Source organism: Syzygium oleosum, unplaced genomic scaffold, assembly GCF_021117445.2.
Source record: "Syzygium oleosum isolate NSW1041296 unplaced genomic scaffold, Sole_v2.1 Sole_v2.23, whole genome shotgun sequence".
Lineage (NCBI taxonomy): Eukaryota > Viridiplantae > Streptophyta > Magnoliopsida > Myrtales > Myrtaceae > Syzygium > Syzygium oleosum.
Window position 1 is genome coordinate 4,945,388 of NW_026607507.1, and position 17,234 is coordinate 4,962,621.

General features: G+C 43.1%; 2 protein-coding genes across 3 annotated transcripts; both read right to left on the minus strand.

Annotated features, from left to right (window-relative positions):
* Positions 1-4,554: 4,554 nt before the first annotated feature.
* Positions 4,555-8,635, minus strand: LOC115682273 (protein DETOXIFICATION 40-like). The gene is made up of 7 exons (XM_030606442.2): positions 8,170-8,635; positions 7,320-7,951; positions 6,087-6,143; positions 5,658-5,896; positions 5,320-5,438; positions 5,122-5,208; positions 4,555-4,987 (listed from the first exon to the last, which is right to left on the minus strand). The coding sequence occupies exons 1-7, from the start codon at positions 8,524-8,526 to the stop codon at positions 4,922-4,924; spliced, it is 1,557 nt and encodes a 518-aa protein (XP_030462302.1). The 5' UTR covers positions 8,527-8,635; the 3' UTR covers positions 4,555-4,921.
* Positions 8,636-11,070: 2,435 nt separating this feature from the next.
* Positions 11,071-16,343, minus strand: LOC115682397 (uncharacterized GPI-anchored protein At1g61900-like). Of its 2 annotated transcripts, XM_056321466.1 has the most exons (9): positions 15,992-16,343; positions 15,110-15,169; positions 14,570-14,749; positions 13,445-14,044; positions 13,036-13,281; positions 12,871-12,882; positions 12,229-12,375; positions 12,078-12,122; positions 11,071-11,479 (listed from the first exon to the last, which is right to left on the minus strand). In XM_056321466.1, exons 3-9 carry the CDS (start codon positions 14,604-14,606, stop codon positions 11,409-11,411), a joined length of 1,158 nt encoding a protein of 385 aa, XP_056177441.1. In that variant the 5' UTR covers positions 14,607-14,749; positions 15,110-15,169; positions 15,992-16,343; the 3' UTR covers positions 11,071-11,408. The 2 variants fall into 2 exon arrangements, with proteins under 2 accessions (XP_056177441.1, XP_030462471.1); XM_030606611.2 differs by lacking the exon at positions 15,110-15,169.
* Between the last annotated feature and the right edge of the window lie 891 nt (positions 16,344-17,234).

A 17,234-nucleotide genomic window follows, 5' to 3' on the forward strand; every position in this document is an offset into this window, starting at 1 on the left:
TGGCCATAATTGCTCCTGTATATTGTGTTTAATAATATTTTTGTACATCGCTAATGAAAGGTACATGTGCCTATTTATAGGCTTTAAAGGTTAACTATCTAAAGTAACAAATAACAAAATATCAATTACATCAAATCAAAATCAAGACAAAATCTCCTAAATATATCTATATCTTTAACATAGGAAAATAATCAAGGAGGAAATCTTTTCTGAGCTGTAGCCTTGTCTAACATCCCCCCGCAAGCTGATGTGGCAGGAGTCACAGCAAGCTTGATTTGAAGAAGACGAAACTGAGGAGTGGAGAGGCCTTTAGTGAAGATGTTGGCTGGTTGATCATGAGTGGAGATGTACTGAACATGAAGTTGTCCTTTGGCCACACGCTTGCGCACAAAGTGGTAGTCAATCTCTACATGTTTAGAGCGAGCATGGAAGATGGGATTGCAAGTAAGATGGATAGCAGAAAGATTATCACACCAAATGACAGGAGGAGCGGGCAGATGAACATGAAGATCGCGTAGCAGAGCTTCTATCCAAATAAGATCTACAGTGGTGTCAACAAGACACTTTAACTCAGCTTCGGTACTGGATTGGGCAACGGTCCGTTGTTTGCGGGGGCTCCACGAAATGAGATTTGAACCCAAGAAGATGCCAAACCCACCAACAGAGCGACGAGTATCTAGAGCACTAGCCCATCCCGCATCGGAAAAAGCATGCAGCTGAAAAGAAAAGCTAGGAGTGAAGAGAATACCATGATGTTGAGTGCCTTTGATGAAACAAAGGATCCTTTTAACAAATTGCCAGTGGATCTCAGTGGGAGAGTGCATGAACTGACAAGCTGTGTTGACAGCATATGCGATATCTGGGTGAGTGAGCGTGAGATACTATAGAGCCCCTACAATGCTGTGATATAGTGGCGGATCGGAGAAGGGCACACCAAGATGAGTAGACGAGGCACCAGCCGAAGTGGTACAAGGTGTGGAAACAAGACGAGCCTCGGTCATTATGGCCCGCATAAGTAAATCTGCAACATATTTAGCCTGATGAAGAATAATGCCTCGGTTCGTCTGTTGTATTTTAATGCCAATAAAGTAATGAAGCTCTCCCAGATCTTTAATAGAAAATTCCTGCTGCAGAGATTTAATGAGAGCCGACAAGGGCGCATAAGGTGACTCGGTGACAATAATGTCATCAACATAAACCATAAGGAAGATACTATGCTGAGCTGTATGAAGAATAAAGAGTGAAGAATCGGCAACTGAAGGAATGAAGGCCATTTGAACTAGAAAAGCACTGAGGCGTTGATGCCAAGTGCGAGGAGCTTGTTTAAGACCATAAAGAGACTGCTGTAATTTGCAGACATAGCGGGGATGAACAGAATCAACAAAGCCAGGAGGTTGCTCCATGAAAATTTCTTCTATTAGGTGACCATGAAGAAATGCGTTCTTTACATCAAGCTGTCGGAGTCGCCACCCACGAGAAAAGGCAACAGAGAGGACAGTGCGAACTATCACATGGTTGACCACAGGGCTGAAAGTCTCATTGTAGTTGACGCCTTCTTGTTGATGGAAGCCCTTTGCAACCAATCGAGCTTTATACCACTCAAGAGAACCATCGGCACTGAGCTTAACCCGGAAGACCCATTTGCAGCCAATAAGTTTACAATTCAGAGGAGGAGACACTAATGTCCAGGTCTGATTTTTTATGATGGCAGTGTATTCATCCGCCATAGCCACACGCCAATTTGCATCTTTCACAGCCTGACTAAAGCAAGAAGGTATGACAAAATTTGACGTAGAAGTGGCCAACACATAAATGCGATCAGTGTGAATATGTCTACGGGTTAAAGTGCCATCACGAAGGCGTGTCACCATAAGATGTGTTGGCTGAGCTAGTGGATTTGGCGGAGAAGTTGCTGGCAGGATTGGTGAAGTTGCGGATTGAGAGGGAGACTCATCAGCGGGTTCATGCAGTGAGGTTTTGGACACACCTGAACTGCGCTGATTCTGCAGCAAAGAATTAGCAGACTGCAAATTGCAATTAGAGGGATAATAGGGCTCACACGGTGGTTGTTGTGGCAGAGGAGTTCCAGACAACTCGGCAGAAATAAGCGGCTAAATGGTTGTGGCGGCCTCCAAAGATGATTACTGAGTGTTTTGCGCATAAGGGAGATCTAATTCGTCAAACACTGCGTTAGCAACAACGTAGAATCGTCGATGCTGAGGGGAATAACATCGGTATGCTTTGTATCATGATGGGTAACTCAAGAAAATGCACCGGTGTGACCGTGGTTGCAGTTTGTTCTTCGCATAGGGTCGAAGATTGGGATACACTGTGCAGCCAAACAATCTGAGATGAGCAACAGATGGAACCATCTGAAATAAGATCTCCCATGGTGATTTATTCTGCAGAATTGGTGTGGGCAGCCGATTGATAATATGTATAGCTGCTTCAAAGGCAAAGCCCCAATAATGATAGGGGACAGAAGCATGATAGAGCATCGCAAGTCCCATTTCAACTATGTGGCGATGTTTGTGCTCAGCTGAGCCATTCTGAAGGGGTGGGCATGGACAGGAGGTCCTGTGAAAAACACCTTTCGCTTGCAATAATTGAACAAACGATGCAAAGACAAACTCTCCTGCATGGTCATATTGAAAAGCTTTGACCTTACTATTGAGTTGATTTTCAATGAAGGTGAGGAAAACAATGACAATGGATAAGAACTGGTCACGAGAGTGAAAAAGATAAAACCAAGAAAATTTAGAGTAATCATCCATAAAGCAAACATAGTATTTATTATTTTGGGACGACGTGACAGGAGCAAGCCCCCATACATCAAAGTGAACTAGTTTTAGGGGAGCCTTGGACCTAGTAGTTGTTGGTGGATGAGACTATTTATGACTCTTGCTGGAAAGACAAGCTGAACAAATTGGAACAGGACTTAACGACTTATTGAAGATTCTTGAAATAGTAGGAAATGCAGCATGACCAAGACAACGATGCCAAAGGGTGAGTGACTCCACTTGAGAAACGAAGCAGGTTGGAGACGTAGGTGACAATGATGAGAGTGTGCAAAGGCCTTGATTAATGTCCCCCTGGAGAAGGATTCTGCCCTTATGACGGCACTTCACAAAGAAACAGCTCGGTGAGAAAATAAAGTCACATGAATTTTCAGCAGAGAATTGACGAACAGAAATTAAGTTTTTAGTGATAGATGGAACGACCAAGATATTAGACATGCGGAAAATCATTAGTAATAAGGGTACCTATGTGAGTGATAGGAAGACTTGACCCATTACCAATGGTGACCTGCTGAGTGCCATGATATGGCTGAATTGAGGACAACCGGTGAGGATTGTTGGTAATGTGATGTGTGGCACTCGAGTCGAGATACCAGGCATCGGGAGAAAGCATTGATGGTGGAGGAGGTATCTCAGCCAATTGAACTTGTGGTGGAAGTGACTGCTGCTGGTGCGTGTGGCCTTCAGAGAACCCAAATTGTTGGTTGAACTGATTGTGACAAGCAATGGCCTTGTGTCCTAAGCGATTGCAAATTTGACACCTTACATTGCTGCGTCTTTGATTTTTGTTGCCATTGAAATTTCGGAACTGAAAGTTGTCTTGATTATTGAAGTTGGGCTGCTGTCCATGAGGATGAAAATTCCTTTGTTGTCTCGTATTTGAGTTGGGGCTATTGAAATTGGAAGCGCAGCCACGCTGTGAATGGGAATTTTGGCCCAAGCTGGTGTTGTGCGCGACGAAGGCAGCTGGTTGGGTGGTTTGTGGTTCCTAGAGCTCCAACATTGCTTCATGAGCCAAGAGAAGGCCGTGAAAAGACTCCCTGGTTATTTGTTCATGCTGAGTGTGAACCGAAATTGCAACAGCTAAGCTTTGAAACTCAGCTCCTAGGCCTCGAAAGATATGCATTCGGTACTCTTGTGGTGAGATGATCTCACCAATGGAGGCCAATTGATCAGATATAAAAGTAGCATGTTGCAGAAATTCGGTCACGGTTTGATTACCTTTCCGCATCGTCTGAAGTTGCAGCCACAATTAGGTAGCTCACGCACTGTTTTGGGCAGCGAAAGATACAGAGAAGAAATTCCATACGGCATGAGAGGTGCTCAGATTAGATAACTGACCCACAATTGAATCAGCTGTCGTGCTTAAGATCCATCCTAGAGCAATCTGGTCCCGCGTATACCAGTTATCGTATTCGGGATTGGGCACAATATTGGAAGAACCATCTGTATTGGTTTTAGTAATCTGTTGTGGAGGACATGGCAGCGTTCCATCGACGATCGAAATTAGTTTATTTGCTCGAAGGAAGGGGAGGATTCGAGCTTTCCACGCCACATAGTTGTCCCCAGTGAATTTCACCCCAAGATTTGGACAACCGGATGACCCCATGAAATTTTCGGATGACGGAATGATGGGGCTGGTGAGAGACAAGATTGTTGAACTGGACGGCATTGAGATGCTAACAGTAGCGGGAGTCGCCGGACTCAATTCTATTGAGTAACTTAGATCGGAACTTATGGCTATGATGCTTTCGCAATTGATAGCTTTGATACCATGTAAAATCTCAAGAAATTAATATCTTAAGGTAACAAGAATGCGGCTAAAGGCAGCCATAATTGCTCCTGTATATTGTGTTTAATAATATTTTTGTACATCGATAATGAAAGGTACATGTGCCTATTTATAGGCTTTAAATGTTAACTATCTAAAGTAACAAATAACAAAATATCAATTACGTCAAATCAAAATCAAAACAAAATCTCACAAATATATCTATATATCTAACACAGGAAAATAATCAAGGAGGAAATCTTTTCTGAGCTGTAGCCTTGTCGAACACCTATAACAATCTGCCCAGCTCAATTCAAAGTGCTTCACCAGAACATAAGTTTGCCCTAATCGATTACTCCTTCAATAAGGGTTCCTTCTTGTCCTGCCACTGATCCAACCTCTTCACTGCTTCCTCCACCTGCAAAGACACACCCAGATTAGCCATGTCGGAAAACCATATGGTCTAACGCCTTCTTCATCGCGCAGTCAACTCGGCAGGAATGCGTATGAAATTGTGTTGATATTATCTGTTTAGTGAATACGGTCGCATACCTCCTTGTTCCAATCCGTTCGGAATGTGATCCACATCAAGATTAGGGTCTGCATGATTGTGCCGGCAAGCATGCCGCCCCATATCCCCTGCCATCACCATGACGGTTCGCCCCGCTTACATTTCCATATCTTAATGGTTGCGGCGGTCCTTTACAAAGACAAGAAAGGTTCACAGAGTTTGAGCTGGTTATGACTTACCTTTGCGCCGAGCCTGAAGTAAAACCCCAAAAGCGAGCCCAACGGGACACCGACCACGTAGTAGCATCCGATGTTAATGTAAGCCACGGACGCCTGCCATCCGCACCCGACCGCCACACCTTCGCCAATTTATATGTAATCGGGACTTAGATGGTAGATTAATATTATCACATGATGTACCAAAAAGAAAAGACACATATAGAGTAGTTTTTGGCAGGTTAGCGGAGAGACGTTGAATATTACTTCTTCAGAAAATATTCACGGTCTATTCGAAAGAGCGGTGTACAGAAAAAAAATGGTGCTAATCTAGCCATTAGCTACTTGAACAATCCTCTTACCAGACAACACGGGTTGAATGCCATTCAAGAGTAGGGTGAGGGCAAGAAGCGGGCACAGATCAGAGACGGCGGCCGCCACAGCAGCTCCCTCCGTGAAGGCGTAGCTGATGACGCCACAGAGCGCAAGCACCGCCACCGCCGCGATCACGGAGATGACGAAGGAGATTATCGTCACTATTGCCACCGAAAATGCCGCCGACCTCGGGTTCCCGGCTCCGAGCTCGTTGCTCACCCTCACGCTGTTTTGACAAACATAAGATCAAACGCAACATATGTTAGGGCTCTTCAATCGAACTTGCATACAGCATCTATCAAGTAAGAACAACACAATGTAAGTGGACAAGACAACAAAAAATGAAAGAATAATACGATTTGAACATCGAAATCAATATATGCATGAGAGAATTCAGGAAGTACAAAGGGACTAACCTGGCAGCAGCATTCAGCCCAACTGAGATCATGAACACCCACCCGGATATAGTCATACTGCAATTTGCCAAAGTCAAAGGAGTTCATAATCATGTGCTTAATCACTTCCAAACTAATAATAATTCTCAAGCCTCTGTGTCCTCGCAAGCAATTTTTCAAGCCGCCATTGCTAAACCAACCTGGCTTCTGTCGTCGACGTTGTCGTCTGTAGCAATAGACAGGCGGCTATCCCATGTGAAACAAGATATCAGAATGAAGATGAAGACAAGAAATCGTCACATGAATGACTAACGCCTTCTACCTAGGATCAGTCTAAATGGGAAAAACCAAGCGTCAATCGTATTACAAGGAGATGATTACATCAGAAGTTGCATGGAGAGAGTAGTTCAATGTTCCTAACCCCTCAATCACGATGCAATTCTTCTTTTGACGATCTTTCGCGTATCGGTTTCGATACACCCACTCGACCTAATTGAAGTACTCGCAGGAAAACGTTTTCGTGGCTCGAATCTGTGAAAACCAGGGCGTGCGAATGGCTTGCTTTGTCCGGATTTGCATGGAACTCCACAGCCATTGAGTAATAGCGACGAAAAATGCTCATTTCAACGCATAGCAACGTTCCATCCGAGCTTCACAAGATCCGCACCACTCCAACCGAGATGACATCATTTTCAAAGAAACTGGCCAGCTTTCTTGTCTCTACTTTCTAAGGCAAACCAAAAGCTCTCTCCATGGCACCTTTCACGAGTGACTTCTAATGGCGACACGTTCTCGTTTTGATAAACACATACAGAAACAACTTTTTGTTCATATGCTCATCTGTATCTTGCAGGCTTTGCCATGAAACATTAAAAGCAATGGCTGCCTCAAATGAAGGGTATCCATTTAACTATAACCAGCCACAAAACACTTTTGACTGTCAATTTTTTTTTTCACTATACTTAACCTTGTCTCGCACCTTCAGAATTCAATTCGATAGCTTCTTAGTTCTAATTCACCTCGCCGGATCGTTCGGGTCATGCACATAATTTCTAAATGGGGATCATCACATGCACATAATATAGGAAATCTTACTGTACATTCAGCACTGTACATAGTGAAACAAGCTAAGATTTTTTTTACCATGTTAAGCATGCGGATATTCTTCTTTTTTGGGCTAGAAAAGAGTCAAATGCAGAGACCTTCAATCTGTCTAAATAGATTAATAAAGAGAGAATGTTGTTTTTGGCTTACCATATAGAGAGAGAGTCCAGCGCCAACTCAGCGTTCTCTAGCAACCCAGCCAGCAACACGAGTATCTGGAAATACCACGTCTCCAGGCACAGCATCACCGCCGACGCGGCGGACAGCTTGAAGAACCCGAGCAGCCCAGAGAAGGCCTGTACGCTGAGCCCAGTCCACGTCTCCCTGCACCTCTCGCTCCTCACGATGTACACCAGCTGAGCCACAACGATCACCCACCACGACAGGCTCAGCACCAGCGACGCCCCCAGCAGCCCGAGCCCCGCCCTGTACACCGCGAGCCAGCTCAGCGCCAGGTGCAGCACCAGTGTGGTGGCTGAGATATAGGCACTCGGGGCGACAATGTTCTGCGCCTGGAGGAACTTCTGGATGGGGAAGTTGAGGGCGTACGCGAAGATCTGCGGGATGAGGCCGTAGACGAACACCGCCGCCGCTGAGGCGATCTCCCGGGGCTCGCCGAGGAATAGCAGGATGGGCTTAGAGAAGGCGTAGATCAGTGTAAGGAAGAAGCCGGTCGCTGTCAGCAAGACGGTGGCCCGCTGGAGGTACACGCCGAGCATTTCGTACTTGTGAGCTCCGTACGCTTGCCCGCACAGCGTCTCCACCGCACTCCCCATGCCCAGCTGATATATTTTTTTTTTGTTCAAGAATTTGGACGTAGAAAATGTTAGATGATTAGTTATCAACAGAACTATAGATGAAATTCACGCGAATATCGAGCTTTATGTCAGAGATTAACGTGTGAAATGATCAACTGTTTAAAGTTTTAAATTGGTTCACAGTGATTTCGTGATATCAAAGAAGTAACGTGAATAAAATCAAGATCGTGGTGTGATCCTACCATGAGGCCATAGGCGAAGACTTGGATGCCGGTGTTGCCGAGGGACGCCGCAGCGAGCTCGAGGTTGCCAAGGTGGCCAGAGAATATCTGGGTGGACATGGACATGATGTAGTTGATCATGTAGACGACGACGGCAGGGGCCGCCAGGTGGAAGAGCAGCTTCAGCTCGATCCATGAGGCAGCCCTGATTCTGTCCCAGACAGCCAGGGTTGGGTCGGAGAGCACGGATTCAAGATGGCTGCTCGTCTCGTGGTCATCGGGACGACGTCCGTGGGGTTGGGGAGATGGAGGTGGTGGGACTAGGGTGGATTCCGGCAGAGGGCTGTAGTTCGTGTCGCCGGCTTGCAAAGAACCCATCTTTGGCGCGGGGAGTCGTGCGGCGGCGATGTGGCGGCAGTGAGACGTGGTGGCAGCGGCGGCCGTGGAGAGGAGGAGAGGACTATCGAGTGAATTGGCAAAGAACGTGTGAGAGTCGACGGTGGGGTTTTATAGAATCAGATGTCGTGATGAGTTTGATAATCGAGAAAGAAATCGAAACAGAGGGAGTTGCATTAATTTAGTCGAGGCTGCACGTTAATTACCACATCAGCTGTCAGCCAATACGTCACTTTTGCAAACGGGAGTTGCTAATGTCACTTGCATTTATAGAGTCGATGACGAGTTACGCTTTAGCAGTGTCTCAATTTCACAAATGTTTCTTCTTTTTGAGCTGAAATGTCTAATCAAATTCGATTCAGAACGTGACCTTGCCATCCTTTTTCTTTTTCATTTCACTGCACAGAACATCCGAACCGTCGGAAAATATTTCGATAACGACCACCTTTGATTGATACTGTAGGGCTGAGCAGTTTCAAGTTCCTTATAGGTTTCACCTAGAACTTAGAACCTACCCTCGGATACAAGTTCATTATTTTTTGGAACCTGGAACCTACCCATTGGAACTTGGAACCTGAAACCTACCCTGTCACTGGTTCCAAGATAGGTTCCAGGGTCTAACAGGTTATTTTTTTATTTATTTCATTTTTAGTTAAACAAAACGAAAATGAACACAACAATATTGAACAATCTTGTCATTCACCAAAGAAAATACAAAAGACTCGTTTTCCTGGTATTACAGTTCAAATAAATACAATTAAAATGAGAAATTATTGCGTAAATCGATACTAGGGGTGAGCGGTTCCATGTTCCATAGAGGTTCCACCTGGAACCTACTCACGGAAATAAGTTCCTCATTTTTTGGAATTTAGAATCTACTCTATCATAGGTTCCAAGTTGGTTACAGGGTCTACCTAGGTTCCTCTTATATTATTAATTAGACAATTATAATGAATCATCATCTTTAATGACCACCACTTGTTACTTTGACCCATGGACTACAACTTATATTTAGACACATGAAAAATATGAAACATTAACAAGTCATAAAACGAAAACTTAGACTAGTAGTTCCAGATTATACACTCATTATTTAACGCCATGAAACACCACAGGATCACATGAAGATATAGACCAAGAAAAAACACAAAAAACTTGCTTAGGTTTCAGGTTTCAGGTTCCACCTACCTAAAACCTGGAATCTACCTGTCGAAATAAGTTCCCTAATTTTTGGAACCTGGAACCTACCCTACATACCTTGGAACCTACATGTTCCCACCGGTCAAGTTCTTAGGGTCCAAGGTAGAACCTAGAATCATGCTCACCCCTAATTGATAGGTAGAGTTGGCATACCATGTATCTCTCAACGTGGAACTTCCACAATGTTGATGGTTGGCGAAAGATTTGGTGCTGAGGGACCTTACTGACTGTCCTAAAAAAAGTTGCTAAAAAGTTAGATGAAGATATGATTCAATATTTGAAATATTCCGATATCCTCCTTCCCGTGTAGGCTAAACTTCAGTTCAAGATTGAACGGGCCTAGCAAGATTTGAACTCGTTCTTCTTGCTTTGATACCGCGAAAGATTTCTTGTGGGAGTGCCGCTAGCTGTTCTAAAAAGTCAAATTGTTCGATGAAGACGTTGTATAATGGTTTGAGTATTCTAACGATTTGCTTTTTATCGGGTACTGAACAATTTCCCTTCCGTTAAGATGCCCGGAACCAATTAGGAGAAGTAAGCCTAAGAATAATCAACATCAATGTCCAAATTTGCTTCATGCGCGAACTACCGAAGCTTTGATTTGTTGCCTTGCCAATTTTGATTCCGCATGTGTGCTCTCCAAGTTGACTTTGACTTTGACCAATTGGTGCGTAGAAGGTGGCGTCAGCTAAAGCACAAAGCAGCGATGCTTTGCTAATAATGGTTCATAATGAAGTAGAGTCCAAATTGAAGTTTCCCCTTCTTCTTTTTTTTCCTTTTTTAATCTCTTGAAATTAGAAAGGAAAAATTGGCTTTGAGAGCCATCAACAGAAAAAAGCATACAGCCCCACATGTATGGGTGAGACAATAATGAAAAATATTTTCATACACCTAAAATTATCACTGAATAAGAATTGTTTTGAAAGGAGGAATCTAAATGACGTTGAAAGAAATTGATTTGAACTAAAAATTTAGGACGGGACGACGGCAATCATCTTTGAAATTCTCGAAACCACTGACTTTTCATTTAAAAGAACACATTGGCTAATTATTTTGTTAAAGCCATATATTATGATTGACTTTTCTAAGAGTTAAAAATTTTAAATATTAAATCAAGCTTTCATTTAATAACTCAAACGTACAGTTGTGATTCACAAAATTTTACAGTTAATACATTACAAACTCGAAATGGGTAGTTGGTGGTTGACAAATAGTGAAACTTGAAAACTTAGAATGATCCTGCACATTGACTAGAGTAGCTGCAGTGGGTGGGTAAGAACGGTCCACAATAGTTAGCAGGTATCATCTTAGTAGTTCAACACTCCATGAAAAACAGAAAGTAAATCGATGTAAAGAGGAGAATTACAGCATCTTTTTCACTTGTATATGAGTTTCTTGTTACAGCATTTATTGTGTGGAGCCAGAAGAATTGTGCTCCCTCATGCCCTTTTTCCTAAATGCTATTAAAGTTACAGAGGTTGCCTGGTAAAGAATGAAGATGTCAAGCATTGGGCTTGCCGATACATTTCCCTGTCTTGCACAGTCGTTTCTAAGTATGATTTCTTCGTCCTCCAACTTCGGAGGGACATATAAGATGAGAATAAACTCCTATCTACGGAAGAGCTCGAATGGCGGCTAGGAAAATCAAAGTGGTGGCAACAAGTTCAAGGAGGCATCTTGAGAAACAGCGAGGTTGCGAATAGCAGCATCACCAGTAATTTTTCGATGCAAGCGCCTGCACGTCAAATGCATCACGAAAATCTTAGTACTTGAGACTGAATGCTATAACGAAGAAATCGCCCTTAACATGAAGGGCACCACATATTTGCAATGCAAAGACGCCGCTGATGAAGATCTTACTGGTGATGGAATTTTGTTAAAGAAAGAGAACACTGTTGTTGTGAAGTTCTACCAATTAAGTCGAAACAGTCTCACATCAATCTATGCACCTTGCATCCATTCCAAACCCTGGGGCCAACTGACTCAATAATTTCCGAATATGCATCTTAGGCTTTGTAATCAAATTTCTTTATTTAATTTAAATGAAAATAAGAAAGGGGCTTGATTCAGCAAGCAGTGACCTTCTCAAATGTATCCTGCGTTCAGACCACTCGGGCACTCACGCCGGTTGAGATGCCAATCAAAAGTGCCAAATTTGGATCACTATAGTGACCTTAATACGCAAAAATTCACCGGTAAGCAATTACATGCGCTCGAAGAGACTTTAACATGTGTTGAACTAGGGAAAATGAGTAGTTACTGTTCAAGAAGACACAATAAAAAAGTAATGACAGTGCAATATTCGGTTAGAAATGGGTGCAAAATTTCCTTACCACAGTGCGCAGATGATGCTTTGGGAAGAGCCGGAATTTTGCTAGCTGCAATGCCAAGAAAGAGCAAACGTGTCGGGAACAAACGTGCTGAAACCAAAGTAGCAAAGGCGCAAACCGACATACGAGAGAAAGACAGATAGTTGAGATGTACTTTTGTTGCAAGAAGGCAAAGGTACAATAGAAGTGGAGGACGGCCACGGAGCTGCAATGTTGTCGTTGAGATCACACATGAAGCTTATTCCTGACATTTGGTCAAATGTCGCATCTGAAGGTTGGCTTGGTAGAAGACAGCCAGATTCTGGAAAAAAACAACGGAGTTTTTAATTTCTCAGGAAGAAATATACAGCAACAACAGAGTCCAATAAGTTCATATGGTACTTATGTGAATGCTTTGAAACTAGTGAGTTTAGCCTGCTAAGGCAAGGTTGTTGTTGAATAGCACTGAATATCTTGAATCGGGATCTCACATGAAATTAGAGATAGCACAATTTGTATCCATTTGGATTGTTTTATTCTCAAAGGCCGTGTTGCGTACTGGGTAATAGATGAGTAAATATGAGCCTAAAAATCATTACGATTTTCAGAAGAAATACGAGCTCAACCTTTCTACTTCATGCTTCGAAATAGAGATTTAATTGTAAAATCAGAAACCTTGCAACCCTTTCTATCCCGTGATGCTTCACCAGAGAATTAAGCAAGAATCAGACATTACACTTGAGATTGAAATTTGTCACTTATAAGAAAAAATAAGCCACTGCATAATCTTAGTAAAATACTAAGATTAGGATGTTACCTTGCGATAAAGCTTAAGCATCCCGTCCAGAAACGCCCATCATAGAGGATGAAGCACAAGAAAGACCTTGGTCAGTATCAGTTCTTTACAAGACTGAAGCAGACAGTAAATTGCTCGCTTAGCCACAAGAAGGGAAGAAAATGGAGAGCAAAAGGATTTGCTGACCTTGAAGAGAGAAATCCTTGAGGTTTATCTGACAAAGATTATAGAGATTCTTTGAGACATTGGCTTGCTGCAATTTCATTCCAAGATACACAGCACAATTCAATGCTTGCAAGTTGGTTAGGAAGCTCTGCTCCTGTAAGTGCGAAACATAGCTCTCCATTGCTTCACAGCAATCTGTTTGGTTATTTATGAGTCCCTCACATTCTTTGGAAAGAGTCGTTATGTTTGGGAATTTCAGAGGACAAACTGCATCAGATAAAGAACACCCAAGAATATTAAAAATAGGGACTAAGATAGTTCCAGGAATTTTTTGAAAGCTCTCAATGACGAGCAGTACCTAACAGAATGTGATTCCAAAAAAGTGATCAACCATATGCATGTGTACCTATGTTTTCTGATACATGCTTACCTTTGTTTGTATTGCAATTAGAGAGGCCTCTAAGGACACTGTTAGCGGAGGAGGGATCCAGTTTACTTGCCAACCATCGCAGGACAATATTCTTACAATCATCAACGCTATTTGAGTGCTCAGCTGAGATAGGAATCCCATCCGAACTCGACATGCCATTCAAGGATAGTTTTTGGGCCACATCTAAAATTGCGTTTTGGCAAGTTTGGTCACAGCACTCCTTGACAGGATTGATTTTTTCACAAGCAGTTAGAAGTCTTGAGGTGTCCACGCTGCTCTCAAACTCATTGACATCAATGATAGGGCAAGAGGCTGCGGTGAGGTTCGCAGGAGAAACAGAGCATATGCTTTGAAGAGTTCCATTGGCACCTTGAGCCTCTAGGATTGTTATAACATCTGAGAGGCAATGGTTGGAATGAGTTGCATTTAAAGCAAGCATCCCAGAGTTTTTACTGGACTGCCCCATGAGAATGACCAGCGTGGCATCAAACTGAGGACAACATACCACATTAGCTAAATATGGCGCAAATGAAGCCCAACAGTCCGTTGCTGTCATACTCATGATGCTTTGTGCCGCTGAAAAATTCAAGCTGCAAAGTCCTGATGAACCGAAACCAAAAGCAACAGAATATTAGGCCATGTGCACTGCCTTGCACGAAAAGATAGTTCTACTCTAGTCAAGAAAGTCAAGTGGGATAGGCCTTAATTGACCAAAATTGGTGTGGACACAAGAAAATGCTCGCTAATTCAAACTCTGGTAGAAAGAACACACGGGGTTTAATCAATGCCAAGAGTAGCTGTCACATGTTCACACCAGTTTGCAATCATGGATGCAGTTGCCCTGCATCATTGCACGAAATCCTGTCATGTCTCCATGAAAAACCCACTGTCGTACGTGATTCGAGAAGAAGTGACGCAAATAGGAGCTTCAATGTTCAGGTCAAAGCCAAATAAAAGAAAAGGGTGCTCTACAAGCATGATTATTGGGAAGCTTTCCACAATAGTCATACTCAGGAAACTCAGAGTAGTTTGCCCCAAGCACATCCAGAATACTTTTGGCCAAGCGTAACTGACATTGCTTAGGCAAACCTTTATTCGTATGATATTTGAGCAAGTGAGTCGCACCTGATAATTTCGGCACAGTGGCATTCGTGAATGGCATCAATGGTGAAGGAGCTAAACTAGGGAGAAAAGGTTGAGGTTCTGCACTGGGCGAGATATCTGGAGTCACAGCACTTCTCTCTATTGAAACTAAAGCATTGTGTTCATCACCAAGAATTGAGCTGCAATAGGAGACTTTTAAACCTGCAGAGACAAAGGAACTAAATGATTGATAGCCTGTCATACATGCTAAGGAAGACATGAAAATTGCTGATAAGCATAAAGTCGCCAGCTCGTATTGATTTGTTGTACGATATAATTAAAAAATTTAAAGTTCTCCCCTTTAAACAGTAAATGGGTTCTAAAGCAATGCAACATAACTCAGAAATCACAAATTTTGGTCCAAGCTGACCCCAGAAGCCATCTTAGAAAGTTGTTAATGCAACATTTTGAGTTTCCTACAGTCTGAGAGAACATTGCACAAAACAGACACCATAACTTGTGTATCACAAGTTTTGCACAAACTGGAGAATGATTCTGTTAGCAGGAATATTACAGACCAACCTGCTGAGCTTAGCTTAGTTGATGTACCAACATGAAACCAATAAACCCATTCTAATTTTCCTGCAAGTAATAAAAAGGGCTTTGAAAACCTTCCCCGTGTTAACTACACAGAAACCCAAACTGAAAAGCTACCATCGATCCAAGAAGCTAATCAGGTCAATCAGTAAAGTACTTCAATAAAACCATCAATTTAGCTTTTCATTAGCATTCATAACAATGTTTTCTGCACCACAACTTGGCTAAAAAGCATGCATGCGCAAAAGATGCCACCAATTTATTCCGCATTATGGACTGGAAACGAGATACCGGCTCTCTTTTCAGGGTCCTCTTTGGACATCAACGCCCATCCCGAGTTTTAGAAATTCTACATTGAACTTGCTCATAAAGCTCTAACAATACAAATCAAGTATGACACCCTTCTTATGCATCCGAAAGGATTGATTGGATATACCAACAAAGCCTCTCGGAAGTATGAAAATTCGCTCCTATCATACCTTCTGCTTCCACACGCCTTGTTGCTAAGGTTCCAATTAATTTCCCTATCCTTCGGTTTTAACAGCTTTTTCACCTTAAAATATTTTCCAATATCAGGTCAAAACCACCAAACTATGAAGAGATTGCACCAAAACAACAGCGTCGGCAAAAACTGGAGCTGGAACCAAAATTGGCTGTCCAGCGGCAGAAATTTAAAAAAGCCAGATTCTTGATAAGCAGAAGAGCAGAGAACTGACACAACAGAGCAAACCCAGAAAACTTAGCAGACTCGGGTCCTCCAAAAACAAGCATTCAAGACAACCCAATTCGTCAATTTGCCAAAAAAAAGAAACCGCAATGCCATATGAAGACAACGGCAGTAAAAAAAAAAGGAACAAGAGCACTTACAAAGAATCGCTAGCAGAATCTGTAGAGGTGTGAGGCCGCCGCCTAATCTCTCCCTCATGCTTTCACCTTATCGGCCTTGCAAATTGCGAATGCGGGGGAATGTGAATGCAAAATGAGCAGGACGGAGAAAAGGAGACTGCTAATGCGGAAGTGGCGAACGCATCTCAATGCCTCCGCAGCTTGAAAAAAAATTCGGGCTCAGAGAATCTGCGTATTAAATAGACTGTACGGAAGCGTTGAAAAAGAGCAAAAGAGGTGGAGGAGGAGAAGGAGAACGGGAACTTGGCAGAGCGAGGGAGCGAGCGCATTCACTTGGAAACACTCGGTGGTGAACTGTAGTAGTTGCGCACGAGCGAGGGGAAGCTGCCGGGGAAGCAGAGGATCACGTGCCGAGAGTCCGGAGTCACGTGGGGGTGTTGCTTCCCAAAGAATACTGCCCCGTGTCCAATCAACTCGTTATCTTCATTACTCGTGTTCCCAAATCTTGTTTTTTTTTGTATAATGATGTCTAATCAGATACAAATCATCACCGACTCGATGTTTTAGATAGGCGAAGATTCACTAGCATGACAAAATAACGTTATACAAATTTATCGAAAGAAATTCGAATTCGAGCAGTATGGCTCAGATCGGCGCATTATCACTATATATTGCTTTACGAAAGGACACCCTATAATCACGTCGAATGTAACATCCCGACATAAATTGTCAACTTTCTTTTTGTTGTCATTGTTTGCATCTCGGGGGTTGCTCCTGCACATGAGGCTCGTGTTCCGGGAGAAGCGTGACCCGGCGGCGGGCTTGACTCCGCGCGATGCGTAGCAAAGAAAGGAGGGCCGTCGATGATTAGCACGAAACTTTTGGTTTTTCCTTCTTCGTTACGTGGTCGAATCGTCATCGCGCTTTGGAGTTTTCCGATTCACGGTGACTTTGGATCCGTCGTTTGTTTTTTGGGGGGGAGTTTTTGAGAGATCGCTCATGAGAAAACAGCCATTCAAAAAAACGGGGGGGATTTGGCGTGTAGCTAGGCCCGCTTGGGTACACGCCAGGACAACAACATTAAACATCTATCCCCCCAAGAAAAAGAGACGGTGGTGGCTTCATAATCCCCCCCTTGTCCCCGACTCCCTACATCAACATGCAACCTAAATCCCTACGGAATAATTTTGCCCTTTTTATTTTATGGGAATGTGGGGGATACTTGCAATGCCCTTGAGAAATAAAAGGAAAAAAAAAATATCGA

Excerpts from the sequence above, each read along its gene's own strand:
- LOC115682397 (XM_030606611.2), bottom strand. The coding sequence starts at position 16,049 with ATGAGGGAGAGATTAGGCGGCGGCCTCACACCTCTACAGATTCTGCTA. Across the intron at positions 14,750-15,991 it reads GATTCTGCTAGCGATTCTTT|GTTTAAAAGTCTCCTATTGC; the intron begins GTAAGTGCTCTT and ends TTGTCTCTGCAG. Across the intron at positions 12,123-12,228 it reads TTTGCCTTCTTGCAACAAAA|CTAGCAAAATTCCGGCTCTT; the intron begins GTACATCTCAAC and ends TTGGCATTGCAG.
- LOC115682273 (XM_030606442.2), bottom strand. The coding sequence starts at position 8,526 with ATGGGTTCTTTGCAAGCCGGCGACACGAACTACAGCCCTCTGCCGGAA. Across the intron at positions 6,144-7,319 it reads CTGGACTCTCTCTCTATATG|TATGACTATATCCGGGTGGG; the intron begins GTAAGCCAAAAA and ends GGCAAATTGCAG. Across the intron at positions 5,439-5,657 it reads CATTCAACCCGTGTTGTCTG|GTGTGGCGGTCGGGTGCGGA; the intron begins GTAAGAGGATTG and ends AAATTGGCGAAG.